The sequence below is a fragment of the Entelurus aequoreus genome, linkage group LG03 (genome assembly GCF_033978785.1).
Source record: "Entelurus aequoreus isolate RoL-2023_Sb linkage group LG03, RoL_Eaeq_v1.1, whole genome shotgun sequence".
In the NCBI taxonomy this organism is placed as follows: Eukaryota; Metazoa; Chordata; class Actinopteri; order Syngnathiformes; family Syngnathidae; genus Entelurus; species Entelurus aequoreus.
This window is the reverse complement of record NC_084733.1, coordinates 73,265,388-73,285,868: the sequence shown is the minus strand read 5'-3', so window position 1 is coordinate 73,285,868 and position 20,481 is coordinate 73,265,388. Positions and strand designations below refer to the sequence as shown.

At 35.0% G+C, this 20,481-nt stretch overlaps 1 protein-coding gene across 2 annotated transcripts; it reads left to right on the top strand.

Moving 5' to 3' along the window:
- Window positions 1–2,168: 2,168 nt before the first annotated feature.
- snx22 (sorting nexin 22) lies at window positions 2,169–13,131 on the top strand. Of its 2 annotated transcripts, XM_062040658.1 has the most exons (8): window positions 2,169–2,308; window positions 3,155–3,413; window positions 6,281–6,364; window positions 6,998–7,102; window positions 7,239–7,333; window positions 7,470–7,502; window positions 12,567–12,634; window positions 12,702–13,131. In XM_062040658.1, the coding sequence occupies exons 2-8, from the start codon at window positions 3,351–3,353 to the stop codon at window positions 12,812–12,814; spliced, it is 561 nt and encodes a 186-aa protein (XP_061896642.1). In that variant the 5' UTR covers window positions 2,169–2,308; window positions 3,155–3,350; the 3' UTR covers window positions 12,815–13,131. The 2 variants fall into 2 exon arrangements, with proteins under 2 accessions (XP_061896642.1, XP_061896641.1); XM_062040657.1 differs by lacking the exon at window positions 2,169–2,308 and having other exon boundaries at window positions 3,116–3,413.
- The last annotated feature ends 7,350 nt before the right edge of the window (window positions 13,132–20,481 follow it).

Here is a 20,481-nt window from a genome sequence, read left to right as displayed (position 1 = left end):
TTGGAAACTGTGGATGTCGTGTCCTCCGGACCAAAGAGGAAAAGAACCATCTGTTATAGGCGCAAAGTTGAAAAGCCAGCATCTGTGATAGTATGGGGGTGTATTAGTGCCGAGGGCATGGGTAACTTACACATATGTGAAGGCACCATTAATGCTGAAAGGTACATACAGGTTTTGGAGCAACATATGTTGCCATCAACGCAACGTCTTTTTCATGGACGCCCCTGCTTATTTCAGCAAAACAATGCCAAGCCACATTCTGCACGTGTTACAACAGCGTGGCTTCGTAGTTAGAGTGTGGGTACTAGACTGGCCTGACCAGACCTGTCTCCCATTGAAAATGTGTGGCGCAATATGAAGCCTCATCAAGCAAGTATGGGAAATAATTCCAAAAATTGGTCTCCTCAGTTCCCAAATGTTTACTGAGTGTTGTTAAAAGGAAAGGCCATGTAACACAGTGGTAAAAATACCCCCGTGCCAACTTTTTTGCAATGTGTTGCTGCCATTAAATTCTAAGTTAATGATTATTTGCAACAACAACAAAAAGTTTCTCAGTTCCAACATTAAATATCTTGTCTTTGCAGTCCATTCAATTGAATATAAGTTGAAAAGGATTTGCAAATCATTGTATTCTGTTTTTATTTACGATTTACACAACATGCCAACTTCACTGGTTTTGGGTTTTGTATATTCTGGACCTCTAAGCCAGTATGAGCAGCTTTTTGTGCACCAAGTACTTTGATTTGGTTATTTAGAGTTCATCTGTTTGTTTGACACAAAGCAACACTGGTTGAAGATGTACACTGTTATGTTAGCTACCTAGCTAGGCGCCGACTGGTTAGTGGACAAAGGACTTGGTTGTCCCTGACTATTTATAGAGTCAATTTGTTTTCTGAGAGATGCTGTAAAGATGCAGACTTTCATGTAATTCCGAGCCGCTACCTTTCTGTGCACTTTTTAGCTGCTAGGGCTGTAGGCCTGATAGGACTCAGCTTTTTGTAGGCAAAGGACTTAGATTTGGTAATGCTGTGACTTTGGGATGTAACGATAATACAATTTCATATCATGGCTTTTGTGACCAAAGTTATTACGATTAAAATTATTATGGTATTCTTGGATGTGCTCAAAAGGAACTTTCACACGCACTGACATCTTTTTACCAAATTGTATTTTTTAATTGTTAGTGTGTCTTGCATTCATGTTTGCTTGTAAGCTAGCAAGCGATCAGCCTGCAAGTGGCTTCTCTCAGTGTCACTCGTATAGATGTGACCTTCGTGAACGAACCGAGTCTTTTGAATGGCTCTTTTTAAGTGAACAATGACAACAGATTCCCAGTTTTGAGCTGTTCGTTTGGGTTTGTTTTTTTTAATGCTCATGCAGATACGGCATTGGCAATTGCCCACACTACTAGACGATGAGACATTCTCATATATATATATATATATAAATGTATATGTATATATATATATACATATATATATATATATATATATATATATATAATATATATACTGTATGTGTGTATGTGTATATGTATATGTATATATATATATGTATGTACTATCTATATATATGTTTGAAAAATATAATTTATATATTATTAAATAATACATTTGAAAATGTATAATTTATATATTATTAAAATATACATACATGTGTATATATGTTTATATATATGTATATATATATATATATATATATATATATATATATATATATATGTATATATATATATATGTATATATATATATATATATATATATATATATATATATATATATATGTATATATATATATGTATATATATATATATGTATATATATATATATGTATATATTCTAAATAGTATTTAAATATCTAAAAAAATTTATATTTTTTATTTATTTTGTATTGTATTTATTTATTTATGTATTCCCTTTTCTTGTTCATTGTTCTGATATAAGTATGTAAATTTTCCATTCCATCCATCCATTTTCTACAGCTTGTACCTTTCGGGGTCGCGGGGGGTGCTTGAGCCTATCTCAGCTGCATTCGGGCGGAAGGCGAAGTTGCCACCTCATCACAGGGCCTACACAGATAGACAGACAACATTCACACTCACATTCACACACTAGGGCCAATTTAGTGTTGCCAATCAACCTATCCCCAGGTGCATGTTTTTGGAGGTGGGAGGAAGCCCACACAGTCACAGGGAGAACATGCAAACTCCACACAGAAAGATCCCAAGCCCGGGATTGAACTCCGGACTACTCAGGACCTTCGTATTGTGAGGCACATGCACTAACCCCTGTTCCACCGTGCTGCCCAAGTAGGTAAAGCTTACACACATAAATTTTGTACCCACATTTTATATTATTTCCTCATTTTTATTCTAGTTGCATTTATACTTTTGGTATCTTTTCCTGCATTTTATTCTTAGTATTTGTGTATTTCTTGTAAGTATTGTTCAAATGCTAGTTTTTTGGGTGAGAGAAAATTTTAAATAGTGATGTCACTGGTAAAAGTATTAAAATATAGCACCGCCTTATGAAAACAAAACAGAAGTAACCCGGATGAGAGTGAGGTTTAGGAGGGTGAATGTAAACCTCATGACCTCAAAAGCACGCTAGCTACTGAGCTAAAAGCACATGGCCGAGACAAGCTGGCTGCTTCTGTAACATACAAACCATCTGAAATTTTACCATGATGTTTCATTATATTAGTAATCTTTACATCCCTACTGTGGCTATTTCAATACATATGTTGTCAAGAAGCAGCACAGAATGAAAAAAATGTCCAAAAAAATTTTCATTATTAAAAAAAAATATATATGGCAGTTAAGAGTGTTTTAATGTTTCCAACTCAAGCGATAACTAAGCAAGTTAAATGTATTTAAACACAACTTTTAAATAGTGTGTGCACATCCTAAAGTCCAACAGGTTCACATCCTGTTTCAGAACCAATTGTTGTGTTTTCACTAGGAAGTGAGAGACTCTTGTGTGCTTTCACATATACACTTTAAACGCGACATATTCATTTAAATTGTGGGATAAATGTTATTATTAATTAGATATGGCATTATTGTATTATAAGAGCAGTGGGCTAGCTAGATAATGTTATAATAATGTTAACGCTGCACCTTGAATGTCCCGGATGTTTCCCACTGTCCAATTAGCGTGAAGGTGGAGCTCCAAATTTCCTGACGGCTGCTGCTACACAACCTCCGCGGTGTGCTTTCACTTCCCGGTTACACGGTGACAGTCTGCAGCGGACACTCACGAAGGTCTCACTGTCACCGGAGAGTTAAAAAGGCTTTTTAGACGCCGCAGAACTTTTGGTTGACTGCCGGTGACTTGAGAACAGGACTGCCGATGATCCGAGTAACCATTCCATCCATGGAGACGGAAGTGGACGAGTCAGGAAAGTCCAAAAAGGTAAGAATGTTTTACTTCTCCGCTGTTGGCGTCTTTCCTTTCATTTATTTTGTCGTTTATTTGTTGACATTCGTGCGTTCGCTGTTGTTGAATTGAGACGGAAATAAAGAAAAGTGGGCACCTGGAAAGGGGGCGGGGCAAGCACGCTTTCTCAGGTTGTCAGATGACGGGCGTTGCGTTCAAGACACCTCCGTAAAATACCCTTTTGTTGGTTTGAAACGCTTAAGGTTGATTATTTTTTCCCCGTAACATTTTTAATTTGCTCTCGTGACCTTAGGAGTCATTCCTTTACAGCTTCATTATTGTAAGTGGTCTTGCAAACAAGTCCACTAAGGTAAGATTGTTCTATTCCTCCGCTTTTGGCGTCTTTCTTTTCATTTATTTTGTCGCTTATTTTTTGACAGTCGTGCGTTTGCTGTTGTTGAATTGAGACGGAAATAAACAAACGTGGGCACCTGGGAAAGGGGGCGGGGCCAGCACGCTTTCTCAGGTTGTGTGTTGCGTTCAGGACACCTTTTGTAAAACAACGGTTCGTTGGTTTGAAACTCTTAAATTGAATAATTTTTTTCTCCGTAAACATTCTTACTTTGTTCTCGGGACCTGAAGACTCATTGTTTTACAGCTTCATCCTTGTAAGTGGTATTGCAAATATTTTCTGTGAGCATTTACTTATTCTAACGATATTATTGTTCTTAATTTACAACATTGATCTCTTTGCATTAATTTTTTTAAATTATGTTTGTAAGGAATATTTTATTTTTGCAACTTTTTGATAAAATTAACTTTTTTTCCGCCTCGCAAAGTTCTAATTTCACAACTGTGTGAAGTGTGTGAAGTGAATTACATTTATATAGCGCTTTTTCTCAAGTGACTCAAAGCGCTTTACATTGTGAAACCCAATATCTAAGTTACATTTAAACCAGTGTGGGTGGCACTGGGAGCAGGTGGGTAAAGTGTCTTGCCCAAGGACACAACGGCAGTGACTAGGATGGCGGAAGCGGGGATCGAACCCGCAACCCTCAAGTTGCTGGCACGGCCGCTCTACCAACCGAGCTATACCGCCCCTTAACCAACTTAATTCTTGTACCATGACTACTTTTTCTTGAAGATCATATATATCAATGGTCCCCAACCACCGGGCTGCGGCCCGGTACCGGTCCGTGGATCGATTGGTACCGGGCCGCACAATAAATTTAAAAAAAATATATAGTTTTTTTTTTAAATTATTAAATCAACATAAAAAACACAAGATACACTTACAATTAGTGCACCAATCCAAAAAACCTCCCTCACCCATTTACACTCATTCACACTCATTTGCACAAAAGGGTTGTTTCTTTCTGTTATTAATATTTCTGGTTCCGACATTATATATCAATGTAGATCAATACAGTCTGCAGGGATACAGTCCATAAGCACACATGATTGTATTTCTTTATGACAAAAAAAAAGAAAATAAAAATAAAGAAATACCACAATTTCCTACTTTTTCTCACTTTTTTCGACTTTTTATTTGTTATATTTTGACTTTATTCATGTAACATTGCAACTTTACTACCAAAATGTAACTTCTTTGACTTAACATTTGCTGTCAAAACTTATTTTATTATATAATATTAACTTCTTTTACCTATACAACTTTTTTTCTCCCAACATTCTGACTTCTCGTAACTCCACAACTTAATTATTGTGACAAAACTTATATTATATTATAATATTAGCTATTCTGGAAAAATGTCGTCTTTTCTCGCTATATTCTGATTTCTCGTAATTTTACAATTATATTTTTGCAACTATGCAACTTATTACTCATAACTTTTTTCATAACTGTACAACTTCGTTTTTTTGACAGAACAACTTTTTCTAACTTTTATTGACTTTGCAATTTTTATTAGACTTATTTCCTCATTTATTTTGTGACTTTTTTCTCGTAACCTTGCAACTTTGCTACCACTATTCTATTATATGACATTAACTATTCTTTTACCTGTACTTTTTTCTCACAATAATGTGACTTATCGTAACTTTCCAACTGTATTCTTGCAACTTTGCGACTTCACTGCCATAACTTTACAACGTGTTAGTGTGACAAAACTTATGATACAATATTAGTAGCTTTTCTGATAACATGTCGTCATTTCTCGCAACATTCTGACTTCTCCTGACTTTACAACTATCTTTTTGCAACATCGCAACGTTTTACTCGACACTTTACAACTTTGTTTTCGTAAAATTAAAACATTTCTCTTACTTTTTGTAATTTTGCAAATTTACAACCAAAACTTTACTTATGTTACTTAACATTTGCTGTCAAAACATGTTCTATTCTTTTATAACTATTGTTTTACCTAAATATACTAGTTTCTTCTCCCAACATGCTGACTTATCGTAACTTTACAACTTTATTCTTATAACTTTGCGACTTCACTGCCATAACTTGATATGTTTATTTGCGAGACAAAACATACCATATAATATTCATATCTATTCTGATAACATTTCGACTTTTCTCGCAGCATTCTGACTTCTCGTGAACTTGCAATTTTACGACTTTTTTTTATCTCACAATATTATGACTTCACCTAGCTTCACGACTTTGTCATTAGGTTACGATTTTTCTTGTTTAGAATTACTTTTTTTCTCGCACTATTTGAACTTCTCGTAGTATTACAACTTTTTTCCCGCGATATTCTGACTATTCAGTCTTTGCTAGGGCTGTGAATCTTTGGGCACCATACGATTCGATTCTTGGGTGTAACGATTTGATTAAGAATCGCTGAAAATAAGATTCGAAATCTCACTACATATTTCAATTTTACATGGAAACTATGTAATTTATAAAAAATTTCATTTTGTTGTGTTTTCAGCTCTTCCGAGTTGAAGTGCTGTTCAACGAGAGGAAACATTTTGTGCTGAGAAGAAAGAGCGAATTCCAGACTCTGCACAGAAAAGTGTGTTCCTGAAACCATGGAGAAAACCATCATCAGATTATGACATACAGTACAGGCCAAAAGTTTGGACACACCTTCTCATTCAATGCATTTTCTATATTTTCATGACTATTTACATTGTAGATTGTCACTGAAGGCATCAAAACTATGAATGAACACATGTGGAGTTATGTACGTAACAAAAAAAGGTGAAATAACTGAAACATGTTTTATATTCTAGTTTCTTCAAAATAGCCACCCTTTGCTCTAATTACTTTTTTGCACACTCTTGGCATTCTCTCGATGAGCTTCAAGAGGTAGTCACCTGAAATGGTTTTCACTTCACAGGTGTGCTTGAAGCTCATCCAGAGAACGCCAAGAGTGTGCAAAGCAGTAGTCCGAGCAAAGGGCGGCTATTTTGAAGAAACTAGAATACAAAACATGTTTTCAGTTATTTCCCCTTTTTTTGTTAAGTACATAACTCCACATGTGTTCATTCATAGTTTTGATGCCTTCAGTGACAATCTACAATGTAAATAGTCATGAAAATAAAGAAAACGCATTGAATGAGGAGAAAGTGTGTCCAAACTTTTGGCCTGTACTGTATATGATACATTTTGAAAGAATGTAATCATTTTTATTTTGAATTTTCAGCTCAGGAAGATCATCCAGACTCCTGATTTCCCGTGTAAAAGGGGTCCTAATCTGAGGACCAAACCTCTGCAGCAGAGGATGCAGGAGCTGGAGGATTACATTCAGGTAACTCCGCAGGACAACATTTTCCACAACTAAAGGGAAACATTTTAAAATGACTTATATGAGAGGATGCCTGGCGGGATATATCGTGGTGTTCTGTAGTTTGTATAGTGTCAGTGATGTCACGTTTTGTGTGCAGGACATCATCTACGCATATGAAGACGTGCCGCAGGAGCTGTTGGACTTCCTCCATGTCAAACATTATCACCCCGGCAACAAGATGAGCAGCATGGAGTAAGACCAATCAATCATATTGATGATTTTTATTGTGGGCTACACAACAAGGCTGTACTCCTTTAGCTGACATTGTTGTCTTTTCAATTATTTCTGCTTTTGATTATTAATTTTTACTTACTTGTCTTGATTTCAGATCGCTTGATGACCTGGACAGTCAGGAGTACGGGTAAAACATATATTATCATATATATTGACATTCTATTTGATCTATTACTAATTTACCTACTGACAACTACATCTAGTACTTATTCATTATTACCACGTGATGATTTATTACTTATTTGCTTAACTATAAGGAAATATACTTAATTTATACGATTTTACCTACTGACAACTAAGTGAAAACTATAGTAAACTATACTCTGCTATCCAACAATTCCTCTCAACAAAAGGGGAGAAATAAAATCTAATGGAAAAATCTAATTTTAACCATTTGTATGCACATACAGCACTTAAGACCTTTAGCATATCAGTGTGCGTGAAATGAGTTAAGCATAAAGTCAAACAAAGCACTAATAATATGATCCAGATTAAGAAACTGTTCAAACTCAAAGTGTTTACAAATGGAAAAAAAAGAATCCTGATAAACATTTTGAACCTTGTTTCCAAAAAATATTATTCGTTTCATTATGCAAATCACAACTTACTTAACTATTTATTTTTGAAAACCTTATTTATTTATTTTTCATTTATTTACTTATTTATCTACTGTTGGTGTCACAGTTTAAGTCTAAACGAATGTGTTAGAAATTGCTGGAAATTGGATAAGAGTTAGGATTAAATAAACTGCTTTTTCCTACGCCTTTTTGGACATGTAAGGAGAAACTGGAAGAAATATGTGATGTATCATATTGTATTTGTTTTCATGTTTAAATAAAATTATACCATAACCGTTATATACTTACCGATACCTTCTATTAAATGATCTATTACTTGTTTGCTTAGCTACAAGGAAATAATCTATTACTTTTTTACTTATTTACAATTAAATGGTCAATTAATTATTCACTTAGTTACAAACATTGTACTCTATTGCTTGTATACTTTAGTTTTTTATTTATATTAATGTATATATATATATATATATATACATATATATATATATATATATATATATATATATATAATGTGTGTGTGTGTGTGTGTGTAATAAAATTATCTGTACCAACTTTACTTAGCACCAAGTGAATAGTCTTTTGCTTCCTTACTTTAGTTCAAGGTAAATTACTTATTACTTATTTACTTAGTTACAGATACATTAGCTATTGCCTATTTTGCTTGGTTTCAAATAAATGACCAATTACTTATTTACTTAATTACAGATGACTTATTAATTGCCTGTTTACTTGGTTACAGATAAATTACCTAGTGCGTATTTAGTTACAGATAAATTATATATTACCTATTTACTTGGTTACAAGTAAATTACCTATTACTTATTTCCTTAGTTACCGATAAATGACCTTTTTTCTTGGTTTTAGGTAAATTAGCTAATACTTTTGTATTACTTAGTTACAGATAAGTTGCATATTACCTATTTACTTGGTTACAGATACATTACCTAGTACGTATTTAGTTACAGATAAATTATATATTACCTATTTACTTGGTTACAAGTAAATTACCTATTACTTATTTACTTAATTACCGATAAATTACCTATTTACTTGGTTTCATGTAAATTAGCTACTACTTTTGTATTACTTAGTTACAGATAAGTTGCATATTACCTATTTACTTGGTTACAGATACATTTCCTCTTACTTAGTTACAGATAAATGATATACAGGTAAATTACCTATACTACTTAGTTACTCTGTTACAGATAAATTACCTATTCACTTGCATGGTTACAGGTAAATGACCTATTACTTATTTCCTTAGTTACAGATAACCTTATTCACTTGGTTACAGGTATATTAGCTATTACTTTGTTATTACTTAGGTACAGATAAATTACCTATTTACTTGGTTACATGGAAATTACCAAGTACTTATTTACTTAGTTGACCTATGACCTATTCACTTGGTGACAGATAAATTAGCTATTACTTTTGTATTACTTAGTTACAATATTATCTATTTACTTTATTACATGTAAATTACCTATTACCTTGTTACAGATAAATTACCTATTACCTATTTTCTTGGTTACAGGTAAATTACCTGTTACTTATTTCATTAGTTACAGATAAATGACTCAATCATTTGGTTACTGGTAAATTATCTGTTACTTTTTTATTACTTAGTTACAGATAACTTACCTATCACTTATTTACTTAGTTACAGATACATTACCTATTTACTTGGTTACATATTATTTCTTTACATAAAATATTTTAGCGTAGTAGGCCCAAGTATTCATTAAAGGCCTACTGAAATGACATTTTTTTATTTAAACGGGGATAGCAGATCCATTTTATGTGTCACACTTGATCATTTCGTGATATTGCCATATTTTTGCTGAAAGTATTTAGTAGAGAACATCGACGATAAAGTTCGCAACTTTTGGTCGCTGATAAAAAAAAAGCCTTGCCTGTACCAGAAGTAGCGTGACGTCACAGGTTGAAGGGCTCCTTACATTTCCCCATTGTTAACACCAGCAGCGAGAGCGATTCAGACCGAGAAAGCGACGATTACCCCATTAATTTGAGCGAGGATGAAAGATTCGTGGATGAGGAAAGTGAGAGTGAAGGACTAGAGTGCAGTGCAGGACGTATCTTTTTTCGCTCTGACCGTAACTTGGGTAAAAGGGCTCATTGGATTCCACACTTTCTCCTTTTTCTATTGTGGATCACGGATTTGCATTTTAAACCACCTCGGATACTATATCCTCTTGAAAATGAGAGTCGAGAACGCGAAATGGACATTCACAGTGACTTTTATCTCCACGACAATACATCAGTGAATTGTGGATCACGCATTTGTATTTTAAACCACCTCGGATACTATATCCTCTTGAAAATGAGAGTCGAGAACGCAAAATAGACATTCACAGTGACTTTTATCTCCACGACAATACATCGGTGAAGCACTTTAGTTACGGAGCTAGCGTGATAGCATTGTGCTTAAATGCAGATAGAAACAAAATAAATAAGCCCCTGACTGGAAGGATAGACAGCAGATCAACAATACTACTATCAGGAGACACCGAACCAAACACTGGACCTGTAACTACACGGTTAGTGCTGTGCCGCCTGTTGAAGCCTAGCAATGCTGTTGCTAACGACGCCATTGAAGCTAACTTAGCTACGGGACCTCGTCAGAGCTATGATAAAAACATTAGCGCTCCACCTACGCCAGCCAGCCCTCATCTGCTCATCAACACCCGTGCTCACCTGCGTTCCAGCGATCGACGGCGCAACGAAGGACTTCACCCGATCATCGATGCGGTCGTCGGTTAGCGTCGGATAGCGCGTCTGCTATCCTCAAAGTCCTCCTGGTTGTGTTGCTGCAGCCAGCCGCTAATACACCGATCCCACCTACAGCTTTCTTCTTTGCAGTCTCCATTGTTCATTAAAAAAATTGCAAAAGATTCACCAACACAGATGTCCAGAATACTGTGGAATTTTGCGATGAAAACAGAGCTGTTTGTATTGAGATACAATGTGTCCGAATACTTCCGTTTTAACCATTGACGTCACGCGCAAACGTCATCATACATAGACGTTTTCAACCGGAAGTTTCGCGGGAAATTTAAAATTGCACTTTATAAGTTAACCCGGCCGTATTGGCATGTGTTGCAATGTTAAGATTTCATCATTGATATATAAACTATCAGACTGCGTGGTCGGTAGTAGTGGGTTTCAGAAGGCCTTTAAAAACACGGCAGAGGTGTTATTTAACAAGTCTATTTAATAATTTGGCCACTGTAAAATTACCAAAAATCATCAACAATTCTACTCCATGTACATTACATATTTACAGACTCCTTTGGCGTACCAGTAGATGGAGCCCGCATACCACCAGTGCAGAGCTGGGCAAATATTTTCACTGGGGGGCCACATTGAGAGAAAAAATGTGTCTGGGGGGCCAAAGTGTATGTGTGTATACATGATATATACACATTTGGCTGTGAAAAAATCTGCTGTACAGTATGTGTGTTTGGGTCCCTTTTTTTCAGGAACACTAATACCAAAAGTCACAATGTCTGATAGAGTTCTAAAAAAGCTATGACAGACCACCTCAAATAACGTACTGGAAATGTTACAGCTTTTTACTGAATGGGACACCCAAAATGTACATTAAAATAAAGTAAGTGGGATTTAAAATATTATCTATGAACAATAAAACACTGAATATTAACAACATATGAACATCGCTCCTCTTTTAATTCTCAGACCAGCTCCTCCATAGACATCTTTTGCAATCAAGCAAAAGACAACAAAAATGTAACAAACAGCAAAATATGAATGCAAAGTGCAATAAAGACCCACAATATGCTATATCATCACATTTATGCAGAAATTTGTAAAAATTTGCTTCCACATCTCTTCCTGACACATGCGTTTCGGTCTGGCTGCGCTGAAAACAAACCCCGCCCACTCTGCTTTGTTCCTGGTCTGAGCTGCTGTGACGTAGATTACTGTAATAACTCGTATAACACTCAAAAGTGCCGATTTCAACCATTGAAATACTTTCTATAGTTCAAGACTTACGGTCATTTGAAAACAGCACTGCACATCATAATGGCGGCGACAGTTTTGATGTTAAGGTCTAAAAAAGTATGTAGAACGCTCGGGGGGACCGGATTAAAAATCCTAATGGGCCGTATTTTGCCCAGGTCTGCACTAGTGGTACGCATACCACAGTTTATTACATTTTTTACTTAGTAACAAGTACAGTTAATAGTCTATTACCTTTTTACTTGGTTATAGGTACATTATCTGTTAATTATGTTCTTATTTGCAAATAAATGACCTATTCCTACTTTATTTATTGGTAAATTATCCATTATTACCTGACTTAGTTATGAGTTAATGGTGTAGTACTTATTTACTTAGTTACAGGTAAATGACATGTGGATGATATAGAACGCATTTTGTACATGTACTTAGTTACAAGTTAAGTTACTTAGTTATATAGTTAGCTACTTTGACTTACTTATCAGCAATGATTACTTTAATAATGATTGTTTACTTTATTAATATTATTTATTATTTACAAGTGACCGATCGATGCTTTTATACAAGTTTATAATACATGGTGAATAATGTCAGCGTTTCCTCAGTTTCCAGTTCCCGCATCAGCGAGTGATGGGGTTCTTCCAGGATCCGTACGTGTCCGACCGCACATCAGGTATGTCCCTGGTGTCTGCACGTCCACGTCCGTGCAGCAGACTTGTAGCGCCACCTGTCTGTTGCAGGTCTCCCTGATGTGGTTGTGGGGGGAGTCCTGCAAGGATTCTACCCGCGGGGCAACCGCGTCAGCTTCACAGCCCTCGCCGAGCCCGACCCCTCTGGGAAGGCTGGAATTTAACCAATGGGAAGGTCCACCAGTGGAACCGAAAGCCATCACCATCTACTGAAGGGAGTCGACAAAGGAACGTAGATGCCGAATTCTTCCATAAAAAGTCTACATTTTAGCAGAGTTCTGAATTTTGTACAGTAACAGCGGCCATTGTTTTATCATTCTTCTTGTTGAAAGTCTCTAATGCAGTCAAATAGGCCTTAAATGGAAATACAAAAATGAGTATGAAATGTTTTGTATAATGCTCATTTTACTTGAATTTTAATTTGTTTTACACGCCAAAGCAGCTGATGCTGATTTCTAAATAAATTAGTGTCACTCGTTCACATTTGGTTTTCCTCATGCTTTAAAATTCAAGTCCATGTGTTTACACTAAAAAAAGGGAGTGATTTAAAAAATAATATATAAATTACTATAAAGTCTGTCTTCATTACCAAAGCTTTTTTGGGACGCTGAATTTATTTTGGGCTTGAATTTTTTTAACTAAATTTTTCAAATTATGCTGACAATTTCAATGAATAATAATTACCAAGCAGAATTTCAGCTTGTTAAAATTTCAGTGTGTAAAAATTCAGTGTAAAAACTTCCAACTTGACACCTCAATGGCTGCTTCTGAGACGGAATAGATTGCTTCAGTCTTAATTTACCAGAAGTGAGTCTTGACTTTTGAAGCAACAAATATTTCTGCTTTTTCCGCATTTCATTTTTTTTTAACACTGAAATTTTATACAATTAAAATTTTTACTCAGAATTTTTGTACACCGAATTTAAAAACACTGTATTTTCACAAACATCATTTTTAACACACATTTTGCTCACAATTTTTTATTCAATGAAGTTGTCATCATAATTTCATTTAAAAAATGTTATTAAAAAGATTCAAATGCAAAAATTGCCCAAAAGTGTTCAAAAAAAGCTTTTGTAATAGACACAAGTTAACATCCTATTATTAATTTTGTTTTTGTTTGATTTTTTAATCAAAATTAGAATTTTGTGAACTGAATATTAGTACATCAAATTATGATGGCAATTTCATTACAATTTCATTTTGTTAAATTTCATAAATTAATTTAATTTACCGAAAGGTTTCTGCACTGAATATTTTTAGAATACATTTTTATTCACTGAATGTTTAAGCACACCATTTTTCTCACAAATTGTTGTTCAATGAAATAGTCAGCATAATTTGGTTAAATTTGTGAGCAAATTTTGTCTGTTTGAAAAATCAATTCGTTAAAATACTGTGTTTTAAAATTCAGCGCATCATTTGTTGCTTGTAAATTCTGTAAATCCCACTTCTGGAAAATTTAATATAATTATGAAATTACATCAAATGAACATTTTATTAATTTGTCTGTATAATTTAATGTAAAAAAATTCAGTTCACAAAATTCAAATTCAAAAAATTATGTGTCAAAAAAAAGCTTTCATAATAAAGCCACACATTAAACTCTTACTATTATTAATTTTGTTTTGTTTGACTTTTGAGTCAAAATGTTCCTAAGAAACGCAGTAGCTGGTTTCAAATGGTGCTGTGCTGCACTTAAAGCAGTCATTTGCAAGCCAAGCCAAACTCTTCCACACAATGTGGCGTAACACGACACTGCACCCTGGGGCCTGAAAGTCGTCATGCAGCGACAAGCAGTGGCGAGCAGTGTTTGGACTGACATATTTACCTGAGGGCCAAAAAGACCCGTACTCTGTTATTTCCATTTTCTTAACTGAACACAACCAGTTTGCTCCATGAGGTTGCACTGACTGACATTAAGCAATAACGCTGCAAATGACACAATCGGCATGTGTCACGACATTTCTGTACTCTTGAAGTTGGACATGGTTGTTGATTTATGCAGAAGGCAGGGGCCCAACAGGAATGTGGGTCTGAGGGGACCCTCAAGCACTATTAATAGACGAAAGGACCCAATATCAGGTGTTCTCGAGGGTTGCAAAAACATGCAGTGGCACCTAAGACTTTGATATAGTGGCTAATATAGTCACAGATTCATATGTAGACATACATGATTAGTCAAAGACTCTATATAACGCAGGGGTGTCAAACTCGTTTTCATTAAGGGCCACATCGCAGTTATGGTTGCCCTCAGAGGGCCACTTTTAACAATGAGTAATATATGAATATATATATATATATATATATATATATACATGTATATGTGTATATATATACAGTATGTATAAGTGTATATATATACCGGTACATGTATATGTGTATATATATATACAGTATGTATAAGTGTATATATATATATGTATGTGTATATATATATGTATATATATATATATATATATATATATATATATATATATATATATATATATATATATATATATATATATATATATATATATATATATATATATATATATATATATATATATATATATGTATATATAATAAATGATAAATGGGTTATACTTGTATAGCGCTTTTCTACCTTCAAGGTACTCAAAGCGCTTTGACAGTATTTCCACATTTACCCATTCACACACTGATGGCGGGAGCTGCCATGCAAGGCGCTAACCAGCAGCCATCAGAGGCAAAGGGTGAAGTGTCTTGCCCAAGGACACGACGGACGTGACTAGGAAGGTAGAAGGTATATATATATATATATATATATATATATATATATATATATATATATATATATATATATATATATATATATATATATATATATATAATACATTAACAATATATTTTTTTACATAAGCAGCAAAAAAAATATTAAAATGTTACTCTAAAAACTGGCAGCTCAGTCACCAGAATTTTACAGTAAAAGCAGTGGGTTTTTTGTAGCATTTAAAAAAATTGAATAAATGGAATGGAATGGAAAATCAATACAATTGTTATTGGCGGTAAAATTCAAGCAACAGAGCTGCCAGTTTTTTTTTGTTTTTTTTTACTGTAAAATCTTGTTTTATTGTTTTTTTTGTTTGTTTTTTAATGTTTTAGTGTCTTATTATATATGGAAAAAAACAGTACCAATTTTACGGTAAAAAAACTCAGTCGGCGGAATTTAACCGTAAAATCTATTGTCAATTTTACAGTCTACAATTGTATTATTTGTTTTTAAATCATAAGTCAAGCAGATATTTAAGTACAGTATTTATCTTTATTTTAACAAAAAAATATTTTTGGAATATGTGATAATATAATATTTAGATTTTGATAATATTGAATTTTAAAAGATATGCAATTGCATGCAGTACACAGTTTTTAATGTCAAAAGGGAAAGAACAAATATATTTAGTGAGAACAGATTAAGCATTTTATTAACGCATATTATTTCCAGGCTTTCACGGGCCACGTAAAATAATTTGGCGGGACAGATTTGAGTTTGACGCCTGTGATATAACTTATGCACTCCCCCTATTTTTTTAAGATAATTTTTGTACCAGACCTCGGGCGACAGAGCCTTTAGCTTCTCTAACCTGTCCACCTTCCAGACTCATACCAAAACCCACCTTCTAAATCTAGATTTTAATCTTGAATGCTTGCACTTAATTCAGTACAATGTTGTTGTTGTTTTTTAAGTAAATGACTGTTATTTCTGTATTATTCTCTGTTTTGTATTCGATTAGTTCTATGCGTTTATTATTGTTTATTGTAACGTGTCTTTGAGTTTTGAGAAAAGTAGTACTAATTAAAATGTATTACAGTCGTCCCATGTTTATCGCTGTTAATTGGTTCTGGACTTGACTGCGATAAATGGAATCACTAATTATAAGTAGAGCATAGAAAAACTGTTTACGAGACCTTCTAATTACGTTACTCCAACATTATGAGAGCCCGCTAGACATGAAGCAACACCCTTTAGTCACCTTTAAAATCATTTAATCCAACATAGTAATGCTGCCTGAGGCTGAGCCAATCAGTGGCCACGATATGGAACAGCACACGCTGACTGCTTTGGTCTCATCTAGAGGCCAATACTACTGTAGTAATACTATTTTCAGTTTAATTAGCCATTGCTTTATGGCCTAATTTAGACCCCAAAAAATTGTAAAATATGCCTAAAAAAAATATATATATACACACATATATATATATATATATATATATATATATATATATATATATATATATATATATATATATATATATATATATATATATATATATATATATATATATATATATATATGTATTACTGTATTATTATTATTTATAACATAAGCGCTCTGCTGTTTTTATAATGCCATAATGCAAACATGCGCATATAAAATCCTCTGCAGCAGAGGTTCTTTACTTTTTTAACCTCGGGGCCCAACTTTTCCACTACAGAAGGGACTGGGGCCCACTCATATGTAAACACTTCATGAGTCATCTTGATTTTACTCAAGTTCAATAATTATATTTAGTTTACAACCTTGTCAAATGATATCAAAGAATATTTAACACATACAACTTAGGCTTGGGTCAGGCTGATTAGAAAAATAAGTACTAACCAAATATACTGCATAAGAAGGTACACATAATTAACTGACAAAAAATAAATTTACATAAAAATATGTTGTGCTAAAATAAATACAATAATAATGAATATGTTTCTTAACTAAACTGTCAATAAAGTTAAACTGCAAATAATAAAATACAGCTTCACCACTTTAGTCATATTTTTTGCGCTTAAACAAACTTCTGTATGACTTTAGCTCCAGACTTCATCTGTGTGTTTGATATTGTCATTACGGCCACAAGTGGTGGAAAAGTGTATTACAACGAGTACTGCTGCGGCCCATAGAACCACAGCTGAGAAATCATCAATCAATCATAGGGCCCTATGATTCAGAAATATTGCACTACAGTACATGACAGCAGAGTGTGTCTGTCATATATAGCAGTGTTTTTCAACCTTTTTTGAGCCAAGACACATTTTTTTTCATTGAAAAAATCCGGAGGCACACTACCAGCAGAAATCATTAAAAAATGAAACTCAGTAGTCGATATTGACAGTAAAAAGTAATTCTCGCAATTGTTAGATATGACTTTAAACCCTAACCAAGCATGCATCAATATACCGCATTTTTCGGACTATAAGTCACAGTTTTTTTCATAGTTTGGCCGGGGGTGCGACTTATACTCAGGAGCGACTTATGTGTGAAATTATTAACACATTACCGTAAAACATCAAATAATATTATTTAGCTCATTCATGTAAGAGACTAGACGTATAAGATTTCATGGGATTTAGCGATTAGGAGTGACAGATTGTTTGGTAAACGTATAGCATGTTCTAAATGTTATAGTTATTTGAATGACTCTTACCATAATATGTTACGTTAACATACCAGGCACGTTCTCAGTTGGTTATTTATGCGTCATATAACGTACACTTATTCAGCCTGTTGTTCACTATTCTTTATTTATTTAAATTGCCTTTCAAATGTATATTCTTGGTGTTGGGTTTTATCAAATAAATTTCCCCAAAAAATGCGACTTATACTCCAGTGCGACTTTTATATATATATATATAGGGCATATCGGCAGTCCGATATTATCGGCGATAAAATGCTTTAAAATGTACTATCGGAAATTATCGGTATCAAAATTTTTGGTGTCGGTTTCAAAAAGCAAAATTTATGACTTTTTAAAACGCCGCTGTGTACACGGACGTAGGGGGAAGTACAGAGCGTCAATAAACACTGCCTTTGCGTGCCGGCGCAGTCACATAATATCTACGGCATATCACACACACAAGGGAATGCAACGCATACTTACAGGTCACACTGAGGGTAGCCGTATAAACAACTTTAACACTGTTACAAATATGCGCCACACTGTGAACCCACACCAAACAAGAATGACCAACACATTTCGGGAGAACATCCGCACCGTAACGCAACATAAACACAACAGAACAAATACCCAGAACCCCTTGCAGCACTAACTCTTCCGGGACGCTACAATATACACCTCCGCTACCCCCCCCCACCCCCACTCCCCCACCTCAACCCCGCCCACCTCAACCTCCTCATGCTCTCTCAGGGAGAGCTCCAAGCTGCTGTTTTGAGGCATGTTTAAAAAAATAATGCACTTTGTGACTTCAGTAATAAATATGGCAGTGCCATGTTGGCATTTTTTCCATAACTTGAGTTGATTTATTTTGGAAAAGGGGCATCACAACAAAATTAGGCATAATAATGTGTTAATTCCACGACTGTATATATCGATATCGGTTGATATCGGTATCGGTAATTAAGAGTTGGACAATATCGGATATCGGCAAAAAAGCCATTATCGGACATCTCTTTCTCTCTACTTACTTTTAATTTGAGACCTCCACCCCAGATCACATCTCACTCCAATCCACTTCTCCAAAGTGGGCTGGCTCAGGGTGGAGGACAGAGTAAAACAACTTGCACTGAGCCTAGTCTATAAAATCTGCTACACCTCCCTGATACCGAAGTACATGTCAAACTACTTCCTTAACGTAAATGACCGCCATAACCACAACACCAGAGGGAGCTCCACAAACCATGTTAAACCCAGATTCCGATCTAACAAAGGTCTTAACTCATTCTCTTTCTATGCCACATCAATGTGGAATGCACTCCCAACAGGTGTAAAAGAAAGGGCATCTCTATCCTCCTTCAAAACCGCAGTAAAACAACACCTCCAGGCAACTTCAACCCTAAACTAACACCCTCCCTTCCACAGCATACCTCTTCGGATTGTAAATAATCAAATGTAGACACTTTTTCTTATACTTTCTAAACTCTCTCTGTGGCCACTACCTGCTGTACATATCCTACCAAGTCAGTCCTACACTGTTTCAATGTCCAGTTCTCTGATGATGCAATTGTTGATGACTGAAGTGTTGATACCAACCAATCCTAACACCCCCCCCCCCCTCCACATCCCACACCCCGGATTGTAAATAATGTAAATAAGTCATTGTATATACTCTGATGATTATCTTGTGTGATGACTGTATTATGAAAATAGTATATACCTGTATTATGAATCAATTTAAGTGGAACCCGACTTAAACAAGTTGAAAAACTTATTCGGGTGTTACCATTTAGTGGTCAATTGTACGGAATATGTACTTCACTGTGCAATCTACTAATAAAAGTTTCAATCAATCAAAAACTCTCTCTCTCTCTCTCTCTCTCTCTCTCTCTCTCTCTCTCTCTCTCTCTCTCTCTCTCTCTCTCTCTCTCTCTCTCTCTCTCTCTCTCTATATATATATATATATATATATATATATATATATGTATATATATATATATATATATACATATATATATATATATATATATATATATATATATATATGTATATATATGGCAGCACGGTGGCAGAGGGGTTAGTGCGTCTGCCTCACAATACGAAGGTCCTGAGTAGTCGTGAGTTCAATCCCGGTCTCGGGATCTTTCTGTGTGGAGTTTGCATGTTCTCCCCGTGACTGCGTGGGTTCCCTCCAGGTACTCCGGCTTCCTCCCACCTCCAAAGACATGCACCTGGGGATAGGTTGATTGGCAACACTAAATTGGCCCTAGTGTGTGAATGTGAGTGTGAATGTTGTCTGTCTATCTGTGTTGGCCCTGCGATGAGGTGGCGACTTGTCCAGGGTGTACCCCGCCTTCCGCCCGATTGTAGCTGAGATAGGCTCCAGCGCCCCCCGCAACCCCGAAGGGAATAAGCGGTAGAAAAT

Bases quoted from the DNA above. Each gene is read 5' to 3' on its own strand.
- snx22 (XM_062040658.1), top strand. From the start codon at position 3,351: ATGATCCGAGTAACCATTCCATCCATGGAGACGGAAGTGGACGAGTCA. The intron at 3,414-6,280 runs GTAAGAATGTTT...TTGTGTTTTCAG, and splicing joins AGTCAGGAAAGTCCAAAAAG to CTCTTCCGAGTTGAAGTGCT. The intron at 7,103-7,238 runs GTAACTCCGCAG...TTTTGTGTGCAG, and splicing joins AGCTGGAGGATTACATTCAG to GACATCATCTACGCATATGA.